General features: G+C 39.8%; 11 protein-coding genes across 11 annotated transcripts; 6 read left to right on the top strand and 5 right to left on the bottom strand.

Annotated features, from left to right (window-relative positions):
- Positions 1-670: 670 nt before the first annotated feature.
- LOC122612309 (histone H1) lies at positions 671-1,563 on the top strand. The gene has a single exon (XM_043785827.1). It carries the CDS (start codon positions 705-707, stop codon positions 1,473-1,475), a length of 771 nt encoding a protein of 256 aa, XP_043641762.1. The 5' UTR covers positions 671-704; the 3' UTR covers positions 1,476-1,563.
- A 259-nt stretch (positions 1,564-1,822) lies between these two features.
- Positions 1,823-2,239, bottom strand: LOC122612313 (histone H2B-like). Its single transcript, XM_043785832.1, has one exon. It carries the CDS (start codon positions 2,237-2,239, stop codon positions 1,997-1,999), a length of 243 nt encoding a protein of 80 aa, XP_043641767.1. The 3' UTR covers positions 1,823-1,996.
- Positions 2,240-2,403: 164 nt separating this feature from the next.
- On the top strand, positions 2,404-2,901 carry LOC122612310 (histone H2A). The gene has a single exon (XM_043785828.1). It carries the CDS (start codon positions 2,467-2,469, stop codon positions 2,839-2,841), a length of 375 nt encoding a protein of 124 aa, XP_043641763.1. The 5' UTR covers positions 2,404-2,466; the 3' UTR covers positions 2,842-2,901.
- A 452-nt stretch (positions 2,902-3,353) lies between these two features.
- LOC122612312 (histone H4) lies at positions 3,354-3,731 on the bottom strand. The gene has a single exon (XM_043785831.1). It carries the CDS (start codon positions 3,663-3,665, stop codon positions 3,354-3,356), a length of 312 nt encoding a protein of 103 aa, XP_043641766.1. The 5' UTR covers positions 3,666-3,731.
- A 9,358-nt stretch (positions 3,732-13,089) lies between these two features.
- LOC122615040 (histone H1-like) lies at positions 13,090-13,983 on the top strand. Its single transcript, XM_043789874.1, is given in 2 exon segments — positions 13,090-13,618; positions 13,620-13,983. Coding segments are annotated over 2 exon segments (771 nt in total). The 5' UTR covers positions 13,090-13,123; the 3' UTR covers positions 13,896-13,983.
- Positions 13,984-14,251: 268 nt separating this feature from the next.
- On the bottom strand, positions 14,252-14,668 carry LOC122615042 (histone H2B-like). The gene has a single exon (XM_043789876.1). The coding sequence runs from the start codon at positions 14,666-14,668 to the stop codon at positions 14,426-14,428; it is 243 nt and encodes an 80-aa protein (XP_043645811.1). The 3' UTR covers positions 14,252-14,425.
- Positions 14,669-14,749: 81 nt separating this feature from the next.
- Positions 14,750-15,330, top strand: LOC122615041 (histone H2A). The gene has a single exon (XM_043789875.1). It carries the CDS (start codon positions 14,896-14,898, stop codon positions 15,268-15,270), a length of 375 nt encoding a protein of 124 aa, XP_043645810.1. The 5' UTR covers positions 14,750-14,895; the 3' UTR covers positions 15,271-15,330.
- Positions 15,331-15,782: 452 nt separating this feature from the next.
- On the bottom strand, positions 15,783-16,135 carry LOC122612461 (histone H4). The gene has a single exon (XM_043786105.1). The coding sequence runs from the start codon at positions 16,092-16,094 to the stop codon at positions 15,783-15,785; it is 312 nt and encodes a 103-aa protein (XP_043642040.1). The 5' UTR covers positions 16,095-16,135.
- Positions 16,136-18,221: 2,086 nt separating this feature from the next.
- LOC122612457 (histone H1) lies at positions 18,222-19,114 on the top strand. The gene has a single exon (XM_043786100.1). The coding sequence runs from the start codon at positions 18,256-18,258 to the stop codon at positions 19,024-19,026; it is 771 nt and encodes a 256-aa protein (XP_043642035.1). The 5' UTR covers positions 18,222-18,255; the 3' UTR covers positions 19,027-19,114.
- Positions 19,115-19,373: 259 nt separating this feature from the next.
- Positions 19,374-19,804, bottom strand: LOC122612459 (histone H2B). The gene has a single exon (XM_043786102.1). The coding sequence runs from the start codon at positions 19,788-19,790 to the stop codon at positions 19,419-19,421; it is 372 nt and encodes a 123-aa protein (XP_043642037.1). The 5' UTR covers positions 19,791-19,804; the 3' UTR covers positions 19,374-19,418.
- Positions 19,805-19,847: 43 nt separating this feature from the next.
- LOC122612458 (histone H2A) lies at positions 19,848-20,451 on the top strand. The gene has a single exon (XM_043786101.1). It carries the CDS (start codon positions 20,017-20,019, stop codon positions 20,389-20,391), a length of 375 nt encoding a protein of 124 aa, XP_043642036.1. The 5' UTR covers positions 19,848-20,016; the 3' UTR covers positions 20,392-20,451.
- Positions 20,452-20,698: the final 247 nt, after the last annotated feature.

The following is a 20,698-nucleotide window of genomic DNA, read 5'->3' as shown; positions in this document are numbered from 1 at the left end:
GTTGTAAGACATATTATGACTATATCAAGGCTGATATATGGCAGGGAAATTGATTTATTTTAGACAAATTATTTATAAAAATGCATGAAAACTCTAATCTACTAAAGCAAACACATTATTATTTTAAGAAAATATTAAAATAACATTATTTTTTAAAATAGATGTATTTTTTAGCATCGAAAACCATTGCTGAATGATGCCGTAAAGCAAACTTGTTATGTAGTTCATTGTCAACTTAAATCAATTAATAAAGTATCTCAATCAATAATATACGCTTCTTTTTTAGGTTTTTCTAAAGGTCGAAAGTTGAAGTTGTAAAAAAAATCGGGAATTACTAAATTATTTTCATGATTTATAATTTAAAAACATGTTTTTTTATAAATTGCTTTAGTTAAAAATGTGAATATTCAAGTTCAATCAACATTAATAGGTCACTAAAACCATATATCAACGATTGAAAAATTCATAGTGAAGAAAAAATTATTTAAGAATGTAGAGCAATTAAAACTTATTTTCATTAAAGATTTTAAACACTTAATATTTACAAAAAATGTTTGCACTTCAAGCAAACATCAACATAGTAAATGACTGCTGGCAGTCGTATTGTCAAAGTGCTCTCCTCCTCGATTCTCATCCGAGCAAGGGAGGTTGGCAACAGCGCGCGGACCATTTTCTGAAGAAAAAAGTGTTCTTAGTGAAGAAAAATGTCTGATTCTGCAGTTGCAACGTCCGCTTCTCCAGTGGCTGCCCCATCCGCGACAGTTGAGAAAAAGGTGGCCCAAAAAAAGGCATCTGGATCTACCGGCACAAAGGCAAAGAAAGCCACTGCGACGCCGTCACATCCGCCAACTCAGCAAATGGTGGACGCTTCGATTAAAAATTTAAAGGAACGTGGCGGCTCATCACTTCTGGCAATAAAAAAATATATCACTGCCACTTATAAATGCGACGCCCAAAAGTTAGCTCCATTCATCAAGAAGTACCTAAAATCGGCCGTGGTCAATGGAAAGCTTATCCAAACAAAGGGAAAGGGTGCATCTGGATCATTTAAACTTTCGGCCTCCGCCAAGAAGGATAAGGATCCGAAGGCGAAGTCGAGGGTTTTGTCTGCTGAGAAGAAAGTGGAAAGCAAGAAGGTAGCATCCAAGAAGACTGGTGCCTCCTCCAAAAAAACGGCCGCTGGGGCTGCTGACAAAAAGCCCAAGGTTAAGAAGGCTGTGGCCACCAAAAAGACTGCCGAGAAGAAGAAAACCGAGAAGGCAAAAGCCAAGGATGCCAAGAAAACTGGAATCGTAAAGTCGAAGCCGGCCGCAACAAAGGCGAAAGCGACCGCAGCGAAGTCGAAGGCTGCAGCAGCCAAAGCCCCAAAGGCAAAGCCAGCGGCGTCTGCCAAACCCAAAAAGACTGCGAAGAAAGCAGCGGTTTCTGCTACTGCCAAGAAGCCGAAAGCAAAGACAACGGCTGCCAAGAAGTAAATTGTGAAAAAGTACAGTAGTGGGTACATGTTCGCAATCAAAATTTTGGATTTCAAGATCTGAAATTTGTCTAAATAAGCCCTTTTCAGGGCTACAACGTTTCGTTGCAAGAGAAAAAACTTTCATTTAAATACTTTTTGAAAATTGGATTATTATTGGCAACAACAATAAAACGCGTAGTGTCTCTCGTTATTGAATTACGTTGCTTGTTGAGCGTATTCAGTTTTAGTTTCCGATTTTTTTAATATACATATCTAAACAAATTTTAACCCCATAGTATGGGTGGATATGTTGAAATCGACGATATATTGAAAAATACATTTCTTTGGTGAAACACATTGTGGCCCTGAAAAGGGCCGTTTTGGATTATTGTCCGCACTCGCAGGAACAAATTATTTGGAGCTGGTGTACTTGGTGACAGCCTTGGTTCCCTCACTGACAGCATGCTTGGCCAACTCTCCCGGCAGAAGCAGGCGAACAGCCGTTTGAATTTCTCGACTGGTGATGGTCGAGCGCTTGTTTTAGTGAGCCAGACGAGACGCCTCGGCAGCAATGCGCTCGAAAATATCATTTACAAAGCTGTTCATTATGCTCATCGCCTTAGATGAAATTCCGGTGTCAGGATGGACCTGCTTGAGAACCTTGTAAATGTAGATGGCATAGCTCTCCTTCCTCTTGCGCTTCTTTTTCTTGTCGGTCTTGGTGATGTTCTTCTGAGCCTTGCCAGCCTTCTTGGCTGCCTTTCCACTAGTTTTCGGCGGCATTATTCACTTTACTTATATTTTCACAAACACAATTCACTTATCATAATGTGGGCTCCGAACGCGTTCATTTTTATACTTTTTTACGGGCAATCATTTCAGGTCTAAGTCACCCACCCCTAACTGAAAGCGCTGGCAGACGAAAAAGTATAAATATTTCCCTGCCGGGGCTCGGCCAGCATTCGTGTACCGTGTGTAAAGTGAACTAAGTGAAATAAACGCAAAGCAAAATGTCTGGACGTGGAAAAGGTGGCAAAGTGAAGGGAAAGGCAAAGTCCCGCTCCAACCGTGCCGGTCTTCAATTCCCTGTGGGCCGTATTCACCGTCTGCTCCGGAAGGGCAACTACGCCGAGCGTGTTGGTGCAGGCGCTCCAGTTTACCTAGCAGCCGTAATGGAATATCTGGCCGCTGAAGTTCTCGAGTTGGCAGGCAATGCTGCTCGTGACAACAAGAAGACTAGAATTATTCCGCGTCATTTACAGCTGGCCATCCGCAACGACGAGGAGTTAAACAAGCTGCTCTCCGGCGTCACTATTGCCCAAGGTGGAGTGTTGCCTAATATTCAGGCTGTTCTGTTGCCCAAGAAGACCGAGAAGAAGGCTTAAACGTTTCAAAAGCTGAAAACCTACTTGTACATAAAATCGTCAATCAAACCGTCCTTTTCAGGACGACCAAATTGTTACCAAAGATTTGAAAAAATTTCCAACTACGTTACTATTATGTTGTATTAAATAAATTATACAAAAAATTATTTTAAGAATGGTCATATTTTATTTATATATGCAGTACGGTTTTTCATATTTTCTATTATATAAAATAGTTTTTTTATTTTTCGCACTTCACGATGCGTTGATATACACGCGGTGTCTGAAATCAGTACAGTCTGTACAAAGCCATGTTATGAATCTATCAATATATACACACTACACTGTCACATTGGTCTACCTGAAAGAGCAATCAACGATCGACATTTAGTTTGATGTAATTGCGTACTACGTCATTCTTGGGATTCCCAACCAAAAAAAGGAAAATTTTTTTTGAAAATGTACCTCCTTTAAAAAGTGAATGGTGGTCCTAAAAAGGACCGATTGCTTAATAAAAGTACAGGACTTTTCTTTTAACCGCCGAATCCGTAGAGGGTGCGGCCTTGCCTCTTCAGAGCGTACACAACATCCATGGCTGTAACAGTCTTTCTCTTAGCGTGTTCGGTGTAGGTGACGGCATCACGAATTACGTTCTCCAAGAAAACCTTCAGAACACCACGCGTTTCCTCGTATATGAGTCCAGATATGCGCTTCACACCGCCACGACGAGCCAAACGGCGGATAGCAGGCTTCGTGATACCTTGGATGTTATCACGCAGCACTTTGCGATGACGCTTAGCACCACCTTTTCCCAATCCCTTGCCTCCTTTACCACGACCAGTCATTTTTCACTGTTTTATACTATTCTGCACACACACAGTCCGAATGTCACTGAAGAACTAATTTCAACATTTTCTGTGTGCCTCTATTTATACGTAAAACGCCAAAAACCCGAGAGAGTACGAACGATATGTTCGTTTCGTTCCTCGCTCGTCAAATGAGATGGCCTCTGTTTCCCTTTCTCTTTCTCACCATCCACGCTTGCTATATAAGTAGGTAGCAAATGCTCTGATCGTTCATTGTGTTTTGAAACGTGAAGTAGTGAACGTGAACTGTGGTGAAACTCAAATCGGAAATGGCTCGTACCAAGCAAACTGCACGCAAATCGACTGGTGGAAAGGCTCCACGCAAACAACTGGCTACTAAGGCCGCTCGCAAGAGCGCCCCTGCGACCGGAGGTGTGAAGAAGCCTCACCGCTATCGCCCTGGAACAGTGGCCTTGCGTGAGATCCGTCGCTACCAAAAGAGCACCGAGCTTCTGATCCGCAAACTGCCTTTCCAGCGTCTGGTGCGTGAAATCGCTCAGGACTTTAAGACTGACTTGCGATTCCAGAGCTCGGCGGTTATGGCCCTGCAGGAAGCTAGCGAAGCCTATCTGGTTGGTCTCTTTGAAGATACCAACTTGTGTGCCATTCATGCTAAACGTGTCACCATTATGCCCAAGGACATTCAATTAGCGCGACGCATCCGCGGCGAGCGTGCTTAAATAGGCAAGGCTTCAACTGGCAGCCAAAGCCCTAGTATACTCTACAATCGGTCCTTTTCAGGACCACAAACCACATTCAATGAGATATAACATTTTCTTTTGCAGCCTATTTATATAGAAAATAATAAAAGAATTGATATTCCATATTTTGTCTTTGTGTTAACTTCAGCTGAATATATTATGGAAATGTTTATACGGGGCAACGGCACTGAAGCTTCAAACATTTGTAAAAAAAAAATAGAAATTCTGCTAATGACAGAATCGAAATATTTGGTATTTTAATTGTTAGACCAACATTAACAAAAAAAAAGAAAAGGTTAATATAAAAACAGTTGTTTTATATTTTTTATTAGGGCTAACTTCCTTTAGAAATACCAGTGAAATAGTCATAGGGAGCAAGAACCACGGTACCTTCAAACATCTATAAAAAATCGAAATTCTGCGAGACAGTTTGGAAATAAAGTAATTATATCGGTCAGTCCAATATTTAGAAAGTAACAAAAGACTATAACATCAAGATTGTTATTTAAAATTTGTTCTTGGTTTTAACGTAATTTGGGAATATTGAAGAGGTCGTACTGGGCAAATGAAACTGCGCCTTCAACCGTCTGTAAAAAATAAAAGTTCTGTAAAAACCTGTTTTGAAATTGGTTAATTTTTTTTTTTTTTTTTTAATTCCTTCTATTCCACTCGGGAACTTAGGGCTTCTACGAAGTTCCATCTAACTCTTTTTTGAGCTGTCTGTTTTGCTTTCATGTAGTGTTTATTTGCTAGTTTTGTAGCGTTTTCTCCAGGTTGCTCTTGCCTTCCAACTCGCCTGCTTCCTTGGGGTTCCAATCTATGCCATCTCACAATGCTACTCGGTTTCTTCTGAGAGCGTGCCCAATCCACATCCATTTTTCTTCCTTATTTGTATATGAATCGGACTCGTCTGTAACGCGCACAGTTCTGTGGTTATTCTGTTGGCCAGAATACCCCACATATGACTCTCAGGCATTTGTTGCTGAAAGCCTGTAGCTTCTGCGTCATTTTCTTCGTGGCGAGCCATGTCTCACTTCCGTATAGCAGTATGGATTTCACACACGCATTGTAGATCCTGAGCTTTGTTCGTCGGCTGATTTTTCGGTCTCTCCATATGCGGTATAGTCTCCCAAATGCTGAGCGGGCTTTGCCAAGACGACTGGAGACATCATCATCCACTCCACCACTGTTGGATATGATGGTGCCAAGGTATGGGAAACTCGTAATGAACTCGATTGGGTTCCCATTTATGTTGATGTTTCCTTGGTTGGAGTGGTTGAAGCGCATAGCTTTTGTTTTCGCTATGTTTATCTCGAGCCCTACGCTGCTGGCTATCCTGACGAGGTCGTCACTTTTCCTCTGTATGTCGCCGAGTCTGTGCGATATGAGACATATGTCGTCTGCGTAGTCCAAGTCCTCAAGGTGTCTGGTGAGGTTCCACGGGATTCCGCGCTTGGAAGAGCATACTTCGCTCATTAACTCGTCGACTACGATGTTGAAGAGGAGTGGTGACAGCGGGCATCCTTGCCGAATTCCGGTGTTCGTCTGGAAAGGTGCACTAGTTTTTCCATTGTGCAGTACCGCCAGGTTGGCATCGTCATACATCGATTTGATGATGGCGATGAGGTTTGCAGGTACTCCTTTTCTTGCAAGTGCTCGCCATATTGCTGCTCTTTCAACTGAGTCGAATGCCTTCTTGAAGTCGATAAACAGGAGGTAAAGCGGGGCTCTCCATTCCACAGCTTGCTCGGTTATTATGCGTAGTGTATTTGCCTGGTCTACGCAACTCCTGTGTGGTCTGAAGCCTGCCTGTTCGTCTCGAATTGTTGGCTCAATTTTTTCCTGGAGGCGTTCGTTCAGAAGTGTAGCTAAGATCTTGTAGCTGGTGTTGAGCAGTGTTATCCCTCTCCAGTTGTTGCAGTCACTAAGGTCGCCTTTTTTGGGAAGCTTCACAATGATTCCGTTTTTCCAGGAGTCTGGCACCGTCTCGCCTTCCCATATGCGTGAGAAGTGTGGATGCAATGTTTCAGCCATTAGTTGGGTGTCAACTTGAAGCAATTCGGCTGGAATGTTGTCTTCGCCAGCTGCCCTGTTGTGCTTCAGCTTCTTTATTGCATTCACGATTTCTCTTACATTCGGGGGTGCAGAGGGTATCCTGCTACTCCCACTTGGCGGCACAACACTCCTGTAGTCTATGGCCACGTTTGGTGATGTGGTGTGGCTAATTCCCATGAAGTGTTGGCGCCACTTCGGATTTGTGCGTCATCATTGGATAAGAGGTTACCTTCTAGATCTCTGACTGGTTTGTTCTGTCTGTGCTGGGTTCCTGTGATCCGTGAGATCTGCTGGTATAGCGAGCGCATGTTGTTCTCGCCGGCTGCTCGTTCTGCGTCTGCCGCAAGTCTATCCAGCTGTGCTCTTTTGTCCTTTCTGGCCGACTTTTTCACGTTGCATATCCGATATCTCAGTAGCGTAGTGAAGAAAAAGAGATAAGTACCCAGAAAAAGGTTATTGGCTTTATATATGTTTTCTAGTATTTAAGTAGACGTAAGGAGCAGGTTAGGTAATACGTGATTCAATATCTATATATAAAAAAAAGATAATACAAAAAAGACTATATTTAATGAAAACGTTGTAAACAATTATATATTATTTATATATTCTTTATTAACGATGTTTCTCCTTCAACTTCTCGATCCAAAGTCCCTTCTTCTTGCTCCTCGATCACTTATCTACATTCGATATATCGATGATACTATCGTTCATTCTTAAATCTATTCAATTAATTCTATCGATATTTAGTTATTTAGTATTTACAATTATATACAGTTTACATTCGGCCTACCTGACTTATGATCGACCTCGATCTACAATAGTAATGCTATAGTATGGTTTACAACGGTTTTCCAATGTTTCAATCTCGCTGGTTCTAATATACTCTTAAATGGTAATTGGGTTAATTGACAATCATCTACATCAACAATTTCATAACGGTCATTTTCAAATACTCTATTTACTTTATAAGGGCCGCGATACTTGGGTGCGAATTTCTTATTAACTCCAGGTGTTGTATCAATATTTCGTATAGCTACAAAATCTCCGACTTTATATTCCAGAGGGGCTTTATGTTTCTTTGCATAATATTGCTCATTCTTATATTGTGAGTGCTGTATATTCCTATTAGCCTTTAAACGGATACTATCTAAGTCTTTTTGCTCTAAATTAAACTTGTCCTCAATGTATTCTGATAATTCATCAACTATAGGGCCTTTTTGACTAACACCAAATAATAGAATACTAGGTGATTCTGAGTACTACTATGAATGGAATTATTAATGGCAAACTCAACTTTATTTAATAACTTATACCAATCCGCCTGCTCTATTGGCTCTGATAATTTACCTAACATAGGTGTTAAGATTCTGTTCACTCTCTCTACTTGCCCATTGGCTTGAGGTGCGCCTGTAGCCACCTTGATATGCTCTATTTCACGTTCTTGAAGAAAGGTCGAAAACTCTAGGGAGGTAAAACAAGATCCCCTATCAGAAATAATTCGTTTTGGACGGCTATAGAAGTCAAAATACCTACTAAGTGAATCTTTTGCTTCACGAGTACTAGTGCTATTTACTGGAAATAGCTTAACAAATTTCGTAAATGAATCTATGACAACAAGGAGGTGTTTTCTTTTTGAATGTATGCTTGGTAACGGTCCTAAATGATCTATGTGAATAGTATGGAAAGGTATACACGGCTTTGGAATGCTATGGAGTGTACGATTATGAATGGTTTTCGGTACTGAATGCAATATACACGGTAAACAATTTCTTATAAAATTTCCTACTTTACTACTCATAGCTGGGAACCAATAGTTTCTCTTTAAATCCTTTACACATTTTTCAGCAGCTAGGTGGCCTAATTTTTCATGTGATAACCTAATTATTTGTTCTTCCATGCAACTCGGAGCATACAGACATAAGGATTCGTCACTATTCTTTTATAAATAACGCCATCTACTAATTCAAATGAAGTGCAACTACCTTCCTCCACGGCTGTTCTTATCTTAATTATTTCAGGGTCACGCATTTGTTCAGTTTGCAATATAAGGTCAATATCCCTAGGTGTTGCTCCTACTACCCCCACTACTTTAATCGACTCTACTATGGATTTTTCTCTAAACTCCAATTCATTTGGGACACCACCCCAGCTGTCTTTACTATCCTCTATGCTAAAATTATGGTCTTCTGATATATTTGACTGAGTCTCATCTCTACTTTCACAATGCGGCATGTATCTCCTATTTCCTACTCTACTCTCTAAGTTCCTATTATTCCCTATGGATTTAGCTATGGACTCTACGGTATTATCACTATGTTCACTACTCATCAGGGGTTTCGCTAGGGACTCTATGGCGTTATCACTATTTTCTCTAAGTGCATCTAATACTTGAACTTGTCTACTCAACGCATCAACATGAGGCATATTAACACCAGGTCTATGAACTATAGAATAATCATAATTCTCCAATTCCAATGACCATCTCGCTATCTTAGGGTTTATGGCTTTCCTACTCAGTGTCTGCACTAAAGAATTACAATCTGTCACTATTTTAAAATGCCTATGCTCTAAATAAACTCTAAATCGACGTAATGCATTAATAATCGCTAGGGTTTCCAATTCAAAACTATGATACCTAGACTCAGCTGCATTAGTTTTACCTGAATAAAACGATACTGGATGCATCTTGCCATCATCTTGTCTCTGCATAAGGACGGCTCCAAAGCCATGCGAGCTAGCATCTGTATGAAGTTCAGTCTCACGATTAGGGTTAAAGATAGCCAATACTGGAGGATTCGATAATACGGTTTTCAACGATTTAAAAGCTCCTAGTTGTTCTTCATTAAGTGGAAATGGGCCTCCTTGTTTTAATAAATCCGTTAAAGGTTTTGCAATTTTTGCAAAGGATAATACAAAACGCCTAAAATATGAGAAGAATCCTAAGCACGAATGAAGGGTGTTTAAATTTTGCGGTATAGGGAAATTTTTTAAAGCATCTAGGTGTGCTTCACTAGGTGTAATTCCACTACGGTTGATTTTATAGCCAAGGAACTCACATTCAGGTTTTAAAAATTCACATTTTTTTAGGTTAATCTCTAGGTTGTTCTCACTAATACGATCTAATAATTTCTTTAGGATTTCTAAATGTTCCTTTACAGTTTTGGTAGCTATCACTATATCATCCATATACACTACTATTTGCTTGTTTTGAATAAAGTCCACTAATACTTCTGTAATAAATCTTTGAAAAATAGCTGATCCATTTTTTAAGCCAAATGGCATTCTTAAATATTCATATTGCCCATGGGGTGTTACAAATGAGGTAAACGGTACACTCTGTGAATCTACGCCTATTTGGTGGAAGCCACTCTTAAAATCCATTATTGAAAAACATATCTTGCCTTCTAAGTACTCTAAGCAATCTTCAATTAACGGTAATGGGAAATTATCTTTAACTATTCGCTTATTAAGTCCTCTATAATCTACGCACATTCTAAGTTCACCAGATTTCTTTTTAATCAAAACTATGGGAGATGCATAAGGAGATTTACTTTTTCTAATAACATTTTTCTTAAGAAGATCATCAATTATTTCACCTACTTTCTCTTTTTCATAGTATGACAAACGCCTAGGTGAACAATGAAAGGGTGTAGTATCTGTAACTCTAATAGTCATCTGATATATAGGAGCTTTTTTATAATCTAAATTTTTACTTAAATAATGAGTTTTTACTATTTCACTACATTTTTCTTCATAATCTTTTCCGAATCCGTTTCCTACACTAATTAGTTCCTTTAACTCTTCTTCAATATATCCTGCATAGTTACTAAAAAATTGTTCTATTTCTAATTGATTACTTTGTTGGTAACTATTTATATCCTTTTGATTATTTAGTTTTTGGTTATTCAACTTATTTTTACTTAAACAACTAGAATTATTTATATTAGTTTTCTTATTGTAATGGGTTATATATTTACTGGTGAAAAGAGATGCAGAAAACTTGTTATTACTGTCGTTATTAATATTTTTATTTGAAAAATTATATTCCGCATTTATCTGTTTCTTATGTACTAATTGGACTTCCATTATTTTAAGTGAATCTCGCCCTAGTAAGGTAGGTAATGGTAATAATGTGTCTTCTACAACTAATAAACTAACTTTATAAGCTTTTTTATGAAAATATACACTGCATTCAATTTTTGCAAAAATTAATATTTGTTGTCCACCTATTCCATGGTATTTACTTCTTTGAGATTTTAATTTAACATTATTTGGAACTAAAGATTTTTGAATAAAGCTTACTGGACTTCCTGTGTCAAATAAACTTAAAACAGTAATACACCTCTCCTCACCATAAAGAAATCATAACTTAACCGATTGAACCGCTGCCAGGTCATCAGTGTCCGACAGTTCCCCATCTTGCATGGCTGCTACGGTAGTGACGCCCCTCTTCCTCGGGCAGTCCTGGTATTTGTGGTCCTGGCTGTAGCAGTTGAAGCAGGCACCTTCAGGTCTCTTTGGGCGTCTGCACTCGCTCATTATATGCCCCAATTTTCGGCAATTGTAACAACGCACAGCTGTAGGTCGTTGCTGAAGGTTTGTTGATTTAATCATTTTTACATTACTCGAACTATCCACGTTTGCAGCAGCCACCCGTTGATCAGATATCTTTACTTTATCATATATAGTTATCTTCTTGCGCAATTCATCCAACGATTCACAAAAGGCTAAAGAAGTGGCAGCTCCTGTTTTGTCTTGGAGCCCACTCACAATTGCACGAATTACATCAGAATCCGCTAGCGTTGCTTGCTTCGAAATGCCACACATAGCGATGTAATAGTGCAATGTACTTTCATCAGGAAATTTTTGTCTCGCTTCAAGCTGTTTAATCACGTCCCACGCTGTCACTTTTTGTTCAAAAATCGCCAGCAGCTCCTTGCATACGGTATTCCATGTTAAAGGGTTCACATTGATCATTTGAGCTTTTGCTGATCCGCTTAACATACGCCTAGCAAATATCCAACGGCGTTGATCTGGTACGTCATACGTGTTCATTATATGCTCAAAGTCATTTATCCAACGCCGTATCGGGTAGCCATCATCTCCCGAAAAACAATTAATCAAGGCTTCTATGTCTTTCATCCCAATGACGTCATTTCTCACGGTTCTTGCTCCTCCTTCCATTAACTTAAAATCTGCTTCCAGTTCAGCAACACGCATACGAGCTAGGTACAAGTTTTCCAAGTTGTTTAAATGCTGCATCTCTAACTGTACATATTCAGCCTCTCTTGATAAATCATGCTTTTTCTCGTTTAGCATTTCATTCTTTCTTATTGCCTCATTTCTCGTAGTTATTTCATCATCTTTTCCAGGTATTTCATCATCCACGCTGCCGCTTGGCGCTACACTATGGTTGTCTCTTTCTTCCCTGTGCATGCTGCCACTGTCACCGGTTACAGTTATTGACTTCTCGTAAATTTTAATTTCATCAGAATCCTCGTGCACATTCTCGTTGCCACCGCCAATCGTCTTAATTTCACTTTTAGGAATCGTCACATTAGTTGGTTCTTCATCTGCCTCTATGGTTTTCACTAGGTTTGACGCTATGGTTTTATTTTTATTCTCAGCCATTACACTCTTAACGGCGTTGCGCAGTTGAACTAAAGTCGCGTCTTCGCCAAAATAAACTTCGTTTGCTTTTAAAATGTCAATTAACTCAGTTTTTGATTTTTTTAGAATAACACTATATTCCATCGTAGTCTTGCTTTATTATAACTGTTTTGGGATATACCCCACACCTGGTTTTTGTAACAATTTTATATATTCTTTATTAACGATGTTTCTCCTTCAACTTCTCGATCCAAAGTCCCTTCTTCTTGCTCCTCGATCACTTATCTACATTCGATATATCGATGATACTATCGTTCATTCTTAAATCTATTCAATTAATTCTATCGATATTTAGTTATTTAGTATTTACAATTATATACAGTTTACAATATCAAGGCTGATATATGGCAGGGAAATTGATTTATTTTAGACAAATTATTTATAAAAATGCATGAAAACTCTAATCTACTAAAGCAAACACATTATTATTTTAAGAAAATATTAAAATAACATTATTTTTTAAAATAGATGTATTTTTTAGCATCGAAAACCATTGCTGAATGATGCCGTAAAGCAAACTTGTTGTGTAGTTCATTGTCAACTTAAATCAATTAATAAAGTATCTCAATCAATAATATACGCTTCTTTTTTAGGTTTTTCTAAAGGTCGAAAGTTGAAGTTGTAAAAAAAATCGGGAATTACTAAATTATTTTCATGATTTATAATTTAAAAACATGTTTTTTTATAAATTGCTTTAGTTAAAAATGTGAATATTCAAGTTCAATCAACATTAAAAGGTCACTAGAACCATATATCAACGATTGAAAAATTCATAGTGAAGAAAAAATTATTTAAGAATGTAGAGCAATTAAAACTTATTTTCATTAAAGATTTTAAACACTTAATATTTACAAAAAATGTTTGCACTTCAAGCAAACATCAACATAGTAAATGACTGCTGGCAGTCGTATTGTCAAAGTGCTCTCCTCCTCGATTCTCATCCGAGCAAGGGAGGTTGGCAACAGCGCGCGGACCATTTTCTGAAGAAAAAAGTGTTCTTAGTGAAGAAAAATGTCTGATTCTGCAGTTGCAACGTCCGCTTCTCCAGTGGCTGCCCCATCCGCGACAGTTGAGAAAAAGGTGGCCCAAAAAAAGGCATCTGGATCTACCGGCACAAAGGCAAAGAAAGCCACTGCGACGCCGTCACATCCGCCAACTCAGCAAATGGTGGACGCTTCGATTAAAAATTTAAAGGAACGTGGCGGCTCATCACTTCTGGCAATAAAAAAATATATTACTGCCACTTATAAATGCGACGCCCAAAAGTTAGCTCCATTCATCAAGAAGTACCTAAAATCGGCCGTGGTCAATGGAAAGCTTATCCAAACAAAGGGAAAGGGTGCATCTGGATCATTTAAACTTTCGGCCTCCGCCAAGAAGGATAAGGATCCGAAGGCGAAGTCGAGGGTTTTGTCTGCTGAGAAGAAAGTGGAAAGCAAGAAGGTAGCATCCAAGAAGACTGGTGCCTCCTCCAAAAAAACGGCCGCTGGGGCTGCTGACAAAAAGCCCAAAGGTTAAGAAGGCTGTGGCCACCAAAAAGACTGCCGAGAAGAAGAAAACCGAGAAGGCAAAAGCCAAGGATGCCAAGAAAACTGGAATCGTAAAGTCGAAGCCGGCCGCAACAAAGGCGAAAGCGACCGCAGCGAAGTCGAAGGCTGCAGCAGCCAAAGCCCCAAAGGCAAAGCCAGCGGCGTCTGCCAAACCCAAAAAGACTGCGAAGAAAGCAGCGGTTTCTGCTACTGCCAAGAAGCCGAAAGCAAAGACAACGGCTGCCAAGAAGTAAATTGTGAAAAAGTACAGTAGTGGGTACATGTTCGCAATCAAAATTTTGGATTTCAAGATCTGAAATTTGTCTAAATAAGCCCTTTTCAGGGCTACAACGTTTCGTTGCAAGAGAAAAAACTTTCATTTAAATACTTTTTGAAAATTGGATTATTATTGGCAACAACAATAAAACGCGTAGTGTCTCTCGTTATTGAATTACGTTGCTTGTTGAGCGTATTCAGTTTTAGTTTCCGATTTTTTTAATATACATATCTAAACAAATTTTAACAATTTTAACCCCATAGTATGGGTGGATATGTTGAAATCGACGATATATTGAAAAATACATTTCTTTGGTGAAACACATTGTGGCCCTGAAAAGGGCCGTTTTGGATTATTGTCCGCACTCGCAGGAACAAATTATTTGGAGCTGGTGTACTTGGTGACAGCCTTGGTTCCCTCACTGACAGCATGCTTGGCCAACTCTCCCGGCAGAAGCAGGCGAACAGCCGTTTGAATTTCTCGACTGGTGATGGTCGAGCGCTTGTTTTAGTGAGCCAGACGAGACGCCTCGGCAGCAATGCGCTCGAAAATATCATTTACAAAGCTGTTCATTATGCTCATCGCCTTAGATGAAATTCCGGTGTCAGGATGGACCTGCTTGAGAACCTTGTAAATGTAGATGGCATAGCTCTCCTTCCTCTTGCGCTTCTTTTTCTTGTCGGTCTTGGTGATGTTCTTCTGAGCCTTGCCAGCCTTCTTGGCTGCCTTTCCACTAGTTTTCGGCGGCATTATTCACTTTACTTATATTTTCACAAACACAATTCACTTATCATAATGTGGGCTCCGAACGCGTTCATTTTTATACTTTTTTACGGGCAATCATTTCAGGTCTAAGTCACCCACCCCTAACTGAAAGCGCTGGCAGACGAAAAAGTATAAATATTTCCCTGCCGGGGCTCGGCCAGCATTCGTGTACCGTGTGTAAAGTGAACTAAGTGAAATAAACGCAAAGCAAAATGTCTGGACGTGGAAAAGGTGGCAAAGTGAAGGGAAAGGCAAAGTCCCGCTCCAACCGTGCCGGTCTTCAATTCCCTGTGGGCCGTATTCACCGTCTGCTCCGGAAGGGCAACTACGCCGAGCGTGTTGGTGCAGGCGCTCCAGTTTACCTAGCAGCCGTAATGGAATATCTGGCCGCTGAAGTTCTCGAGTTGGCAGGCAATGCTGCTCGTGACAACAAGAAGACTAGAATTATTCCGCGTCATTTACAGCTGGCCATCCGCAACGACGAGGAGTTAAACAAGCTGCTCTCCGGCGTCACTATTGCCCAAGGTGGAGTGTTGCCTAATATTCAGGCTGTTCTGTTGCCCAAGAAGACCGAGAAGAAGGCTTAAACGTTTCAAAAGCTGAAAACCTACTTGTACATAAAATCGTCAATCAAACCGTCCTTTTCAGGACGACCAAATTGTTACCAAAGATTTGAAAAAATTTCCAACTACGTTACTATTATGTTGTATTAAATAAATTATACAAAAAATTATTTTAAGAATGGTCATATTTTATTTATATATGCAGTACGGTTTTTCATATTTTCTATTATATAAAATAGTTTTTTTATTTTTCGCACTTCACGATGCGTTGATATACACGCGGTGTCTGAAATCAGTACAGTCTGTACAAAGCCATGTTATGAATCTATCAATATATACACACTACACTGTCACATTGGTCTACCTGAAAGAGCAATCAACGATCGACATTTAGTTTGATGTAATTGCGTACTACGTCATTCTTGGGATTCCCAACCAAAAAAAGGAAAATTTTTTTTGAAAATGTACCTCCTTTAAAAAGTGAATGGTGGTCCTGAAAAGGACCGATTGCTTAATAAAAGTACAGGACTTTTCTTTTAACCGCCGAATCCGTAGAGGGTGCGGCCTTGCCTCTTCAGAGCGTACACAACATCCATGGCTGTAACAGTCTTTCTCTTAGCGTGTTCGGTGTAGGTGACGGCATCACGAATTACGTTCTCCAAGAAAACCTTCAGAACACCACGCGTTTCCTCGTATATGAGTCCAGATATGCGCTTCACACCGCCACGACGAGCCAAACGGCGGATAGCAGGCTTCGTGATACCTTGGATGTTATCACGCAGCACTTTGCGATGACGCTTAGCACCACCTTTTCCCAATCCCTTGCCTCCTTTACCACGACCAGTCATTTTTCACTGTTTTATACTATTCTGCACACACACAGTCCGAATGTCACTGAAGAACTAATTCCAACATTTTCTGTGTGCCTCTATTTATACGTAAAACGCCAAAAACCCGAGAGAGTACGAACGATATGTTCGTTTCGTTCCTCGCTCGTCAAATGAGATGGCCTCTGTTTCCCTTTCTCTTTCTCACCATCCACGCTTGCTATATAAGTAGGTAGCAAATGCTCTGATCGTTTATTGTGTTTTGAAACGTGAAGTAGTGAACGTGAACTGTGGTGAAACTCAAATCGGAAATGGCTCGTACCAAGCAAACTGCACGCAAATCGACTGGTGGAAAGGCTCCACGCAAACAACTGGCTACTAAGGCCGCTCGCAAGAGCGCCCCTGCGACCGGAGGTGTGAAGAAGCCTCACCGCTATCGCCCTGGAACAGTGGCCTTGCGTGAGATCCGTCGCTACCAGAAGAGCACCGAGCTTCTGATCCGCAAACTGCCTTTCCAGCGTCTGGTGCGTGAAATCGCTCAGGACTTTAAGACTGACTTGCGATTCCAGAGCTCGGCGGTTATGGCCCTGCAGGAAGCTAGCGAAGCCTATCTGGTTGGTCTCTTTGAAGATACCAACTTGTGTGCCATTCATGCTAAACGTGTCACCATTATGCCCAAGGACATTCAATTAGCGCGACGCATCCGCGGCGAGCGTGCTTAAATAGGCAAGGCTTCAACTGGCAGCCAAAGCCCTAGTATACTCTACAATCGGTCCTTTTCAGGACCACAAACCACATTCAATGAGATATAACATTTTCTTTTGCAGCCTATTTATAAAAGAATATTTATATAGAAAATAATAAAAGAATTGATATTCCATATTTTGTCTTTGTGTTAACTTCAGCTGAATATATTATGGAAATGTTTATACGGGGCAACGGCACTGAAGCTTCAAACATTTGTAAAAAAAAAAAATAGAAATTCTGCTAATGACAGAATCGAAATATTTGGTATTTTAATTGTTAGACCAACATTAACAAAAAAAAAAGAAAAGGTTAATATAAAAACAGTTGTTTTATATTTTTTATTAGGGCTAACTTCCTTTAGAAATAACAGTGAAATAGTCATAGGGAGCAAGAACCACGGTACCTTCAAACATCTATAAAAAATCGAAATTCTGCGAGACAGTTTGGAAATAAAGTAATTATATCGGTCAGTCCAATATTTAGAAAGTAACAAAAGACTATAACATCAAGATTGTTATTTAAAATTTGTTCTTGGTTTTAACGTAATTTGGGAATATTGAAGAGGTCGTACTGGGCAAATGAAACTGCGCCTTCAACCGTCTGTAAAAAATAAAAGTTCTGTAAAAACCTGTTTTGAAATTGGTTAATTACGTTGGGAAATTCAATATCTAGATATAAAAATAGAGATAATACAAAAAAGATTGCTTTATATTTTTTTATTTAATGAAAACGTTGTAAGACATATTATGACTATATCATGGCTGATATATGGCAGGGAAATTGATTTATTTTAGACAAATTATTTATAAAAATGCATGAAAACTCTAATCTACTAAAGCAAACACATTATTATTTTAAGAAAATATTAAAATAACATTATTTTTTAAAATAGATGTATTTTTTAGCATCGAAAACCATTGCTGAATGATGCCGTAAAGCAAACTTGTTGTGTAGTTCATTATCAACTTAAATCAATTAATAAAGTATCTCAATCAATAATATACGCTTCTTTTTTAGGTTTTTCTAAAGGTCGAAAGTTGAAGTTGTAAAAAAAATCGGGAATTACTAAATTATTTTCATGATTTATAATTTAAAAACATGTTTTTTTATAAATTGCTTTAGTTAAAAATGTGAATATTCAAGTTCAATCAACATTAAAAGGTCACTAGAACCATATATCAACGATTGAAAAATTCATAGTGAAGAAAAAATTATTTAAGAATGTAGAGCAATTAAAACTTATTTTCATTAAAGATTTTAAACACTTAATATTTACAAAAAATGTTTGCACTTCAAGCAAACATCAACATAGTAAATGACTGCTGGCAGTCGTATTGTCAAAGTGCTCTCCTCCTCGATTCTCATCCGAGCAAGGGAGGTTGGCAACAGCGCGCGGACCATTTTCTGAAGAAAAAAGTGTTCTTAGTGAAGAAAAATGTCTGATTCTGCAGTTGCAACGTCCGCTTCTCCAGTGGCTGCCCCATCCGCGACAGTTGAGAAAAAGGTGGCCCAAAAAAAGGCATCTGGATCTACCGGCACAAAGGCAAAGAAAGCCACTGCGACGCCGTCACATCCGCCAACTCAGCAAATGGTGGACGCTTCGATTAAAAATTTAAAGGAACGTGGCGGCTCATCACTTCTGGCAATAAAAAAATATATTACTGCCACTTATAAATGCGACGCCCAAAAGTTAGCTCCATTCATCAAGAAGTACCTAAAATCGGCCGTGGTCAATGGAAAGCTTATCCAAACAAAGGGAAAGGGTGCATCTGGATCATTTAAACTTTCGGCCTCCGCCAAGAAGGATAAGGATCCGAAGGCGAAGTCGAGGGTTTTGTCTGCTGAGAAGAAAGTGGAAAGCAAGAAGGTAGCATCCAAGAAGACTGGTGCCTCCTCCAAAAAAACGGCCGCTGGGGCTGCTGACAAAAAGCCCAAGGTTAAGAAGGCTGTGGCCACCAAAAAGACTGCCGAGAAGAAGAAAACCGAGAAGGCAAAAGCCAAGGATGCCAAGAAAACTGGAATCGTAAAGTCGAAGCCCGCCGCAACAAAGGCGAAAGCGACCGCAGCGAAGTCGAAGGCTGCAGCAGCCAAAGCCCCAAAGGCAAAGCCAGCGGCGTCTGCCAAACCCAAAAAGACTGCGAAGAAAGCAGCGGTTTCTGCTACTGCCAAGAAGCCGAAAGCAAAGACAACGGCTGCCAAGAAGTAAATTGTGAAAAAGTACAGTAGTGGGTACATGTTCGCAATCAAAATTTTGGATTTCAAGATCTGAAATTTGTCTAAATAAGCCCTTTTCAGGGCTACAACGTTTCGTTGCAAGAGAAAAAACTTTCATTTAAATACTTTTTGAAAATTGGATTATTATTGGCAACAACAATAAAACGCGTAGTGTCTCTCGTTATTGAATTACGTTGCTTGTTGAGCGTATTCAGTTTTAGTTTCCGATTTTTTTAATATACATATCTAAACAAATTTTAACCCCATAGTATGGGTGGATATGTTGAAATCGACGATATATTGAAAAATACATTTCTTTGGTGAAACACATTGTGGCCCTGAAAAGGGCCGTTTTGGATTATTGTCCGCACTCGCAGGAACAAATTATTTGGAGCTGGTGTACTTGGTGACAGCCTTGGTTCCCTCACTGACAGCATGCTTGGCCAACTCTCCCGGCAGAAGCAGGCGAACAGCCGTTTGAATTTCTCGACTGGTGATGGTCGAGCGCTTGTTGTAGTGAGCCAGACGAGACGCCTCGGCAGCAATGCGCTCGAAAATATCATTTACAAAGCTGTTCATTATGCTCATCGCCTTAGATGAAATTCCGGTGTCAGGATGGACCTGCTTGAGAACCTTGTAAATGTAGATGGCATAGCTCTCCTTCCTCTTGCGCTTCTTTTTCTTGTCGGTCTTGGTGATGTTCTTCTGAGCCTTGCCAGCCTTCTTGGCTGCCTTTCCACTAGTTTTCGGCGGCATTATTCACTTTACTTATATTTCACAAACACAATTCACTTATCATAATGTGGGCTCCGAACGCGTTCATTTTTATACTTTTTTACGGGCAATCATTTCAGGTCTAAGTCACCCACCCCTAACTGAAAGCGCTGGCAGACGAAAAAGTATAAATATTTCCCTGCCGGGGCTCGGCCAGCATTCGTGTACCGTGTGTAAAGTGAACTAAGTGAAATAAACGCAAAGCAAAATGTCTGGACGTGGAAAAGGTGGCAAAGTGAAGGGAAAGGCAAAGTCCCGCTCCAACCGTGCCGGTCTTCAATTCCCTGTGGGCCGTATTCACCGTCTGCTCCGGAAGGGCAACTACGCCGAGCGTGTTGGTGCAGGCGCTCCAGTTTACCTAGCAGCCGTAATGGAATATCTGGCCGCTGAAGTTCTCGAGTTGGCAGGCAATGCTGCTCGTGACAACAAGAAGACTAGAATTATTCCGCGTCATTTACAGCTGGCCATCCGCAACGACGAGGAGTTAAACAAGCTGCTCTCCGGCGTCACTATTGCCCAAGGTGGAGTGTTGCCTAATATTCAGGCTGTTCTGTTGCCCAAGAAGACCGAGAAGAAGGCTTAAACGTTTCAAAAGCTGAAAACCTACTTGTACATAAAATCGTCAATCAAACCGTCCTTTTCAGGACGACCAAATTGTTACCAAAGATTTGAAAAAATTTCCAACTACGTTACTATTATGTTGTATTAAATAAATTATACAAAAAATTATTTTAAGAATGGTCATATTTTATTTATATATGCAGTACGGTTTTTCATATTTTCTATTATATAAATAGTTTTTTTATTTTTCGCACTTCACGATGCGTTGATATACACGCGGTGTCTGAAATCAGTACAGTCTGTACAAAGCCATGTTATGAATCTATCAA

This window comes from Drosophila teissieri, chromosome 2R, assembly GCF_016746235.2.
Source record: "Drosophila teissieri strain GT53w chromosome 2R, Prin_Dtei_1.1, whole genome shotgun sequence".
Classification (NCBI taxonomy): domain Eukaryota; kingdom Metazoa; phylum Arthropoda; class Insecta; order Diptera; family Drosophilidae; genus Drosophila; species Drosophila teissieri.
The sequence above is the reverse complement of the archived record's forward strand: the minus strand, read 5'-3'. Positions and strand labels throughout refer to the sequence as shown.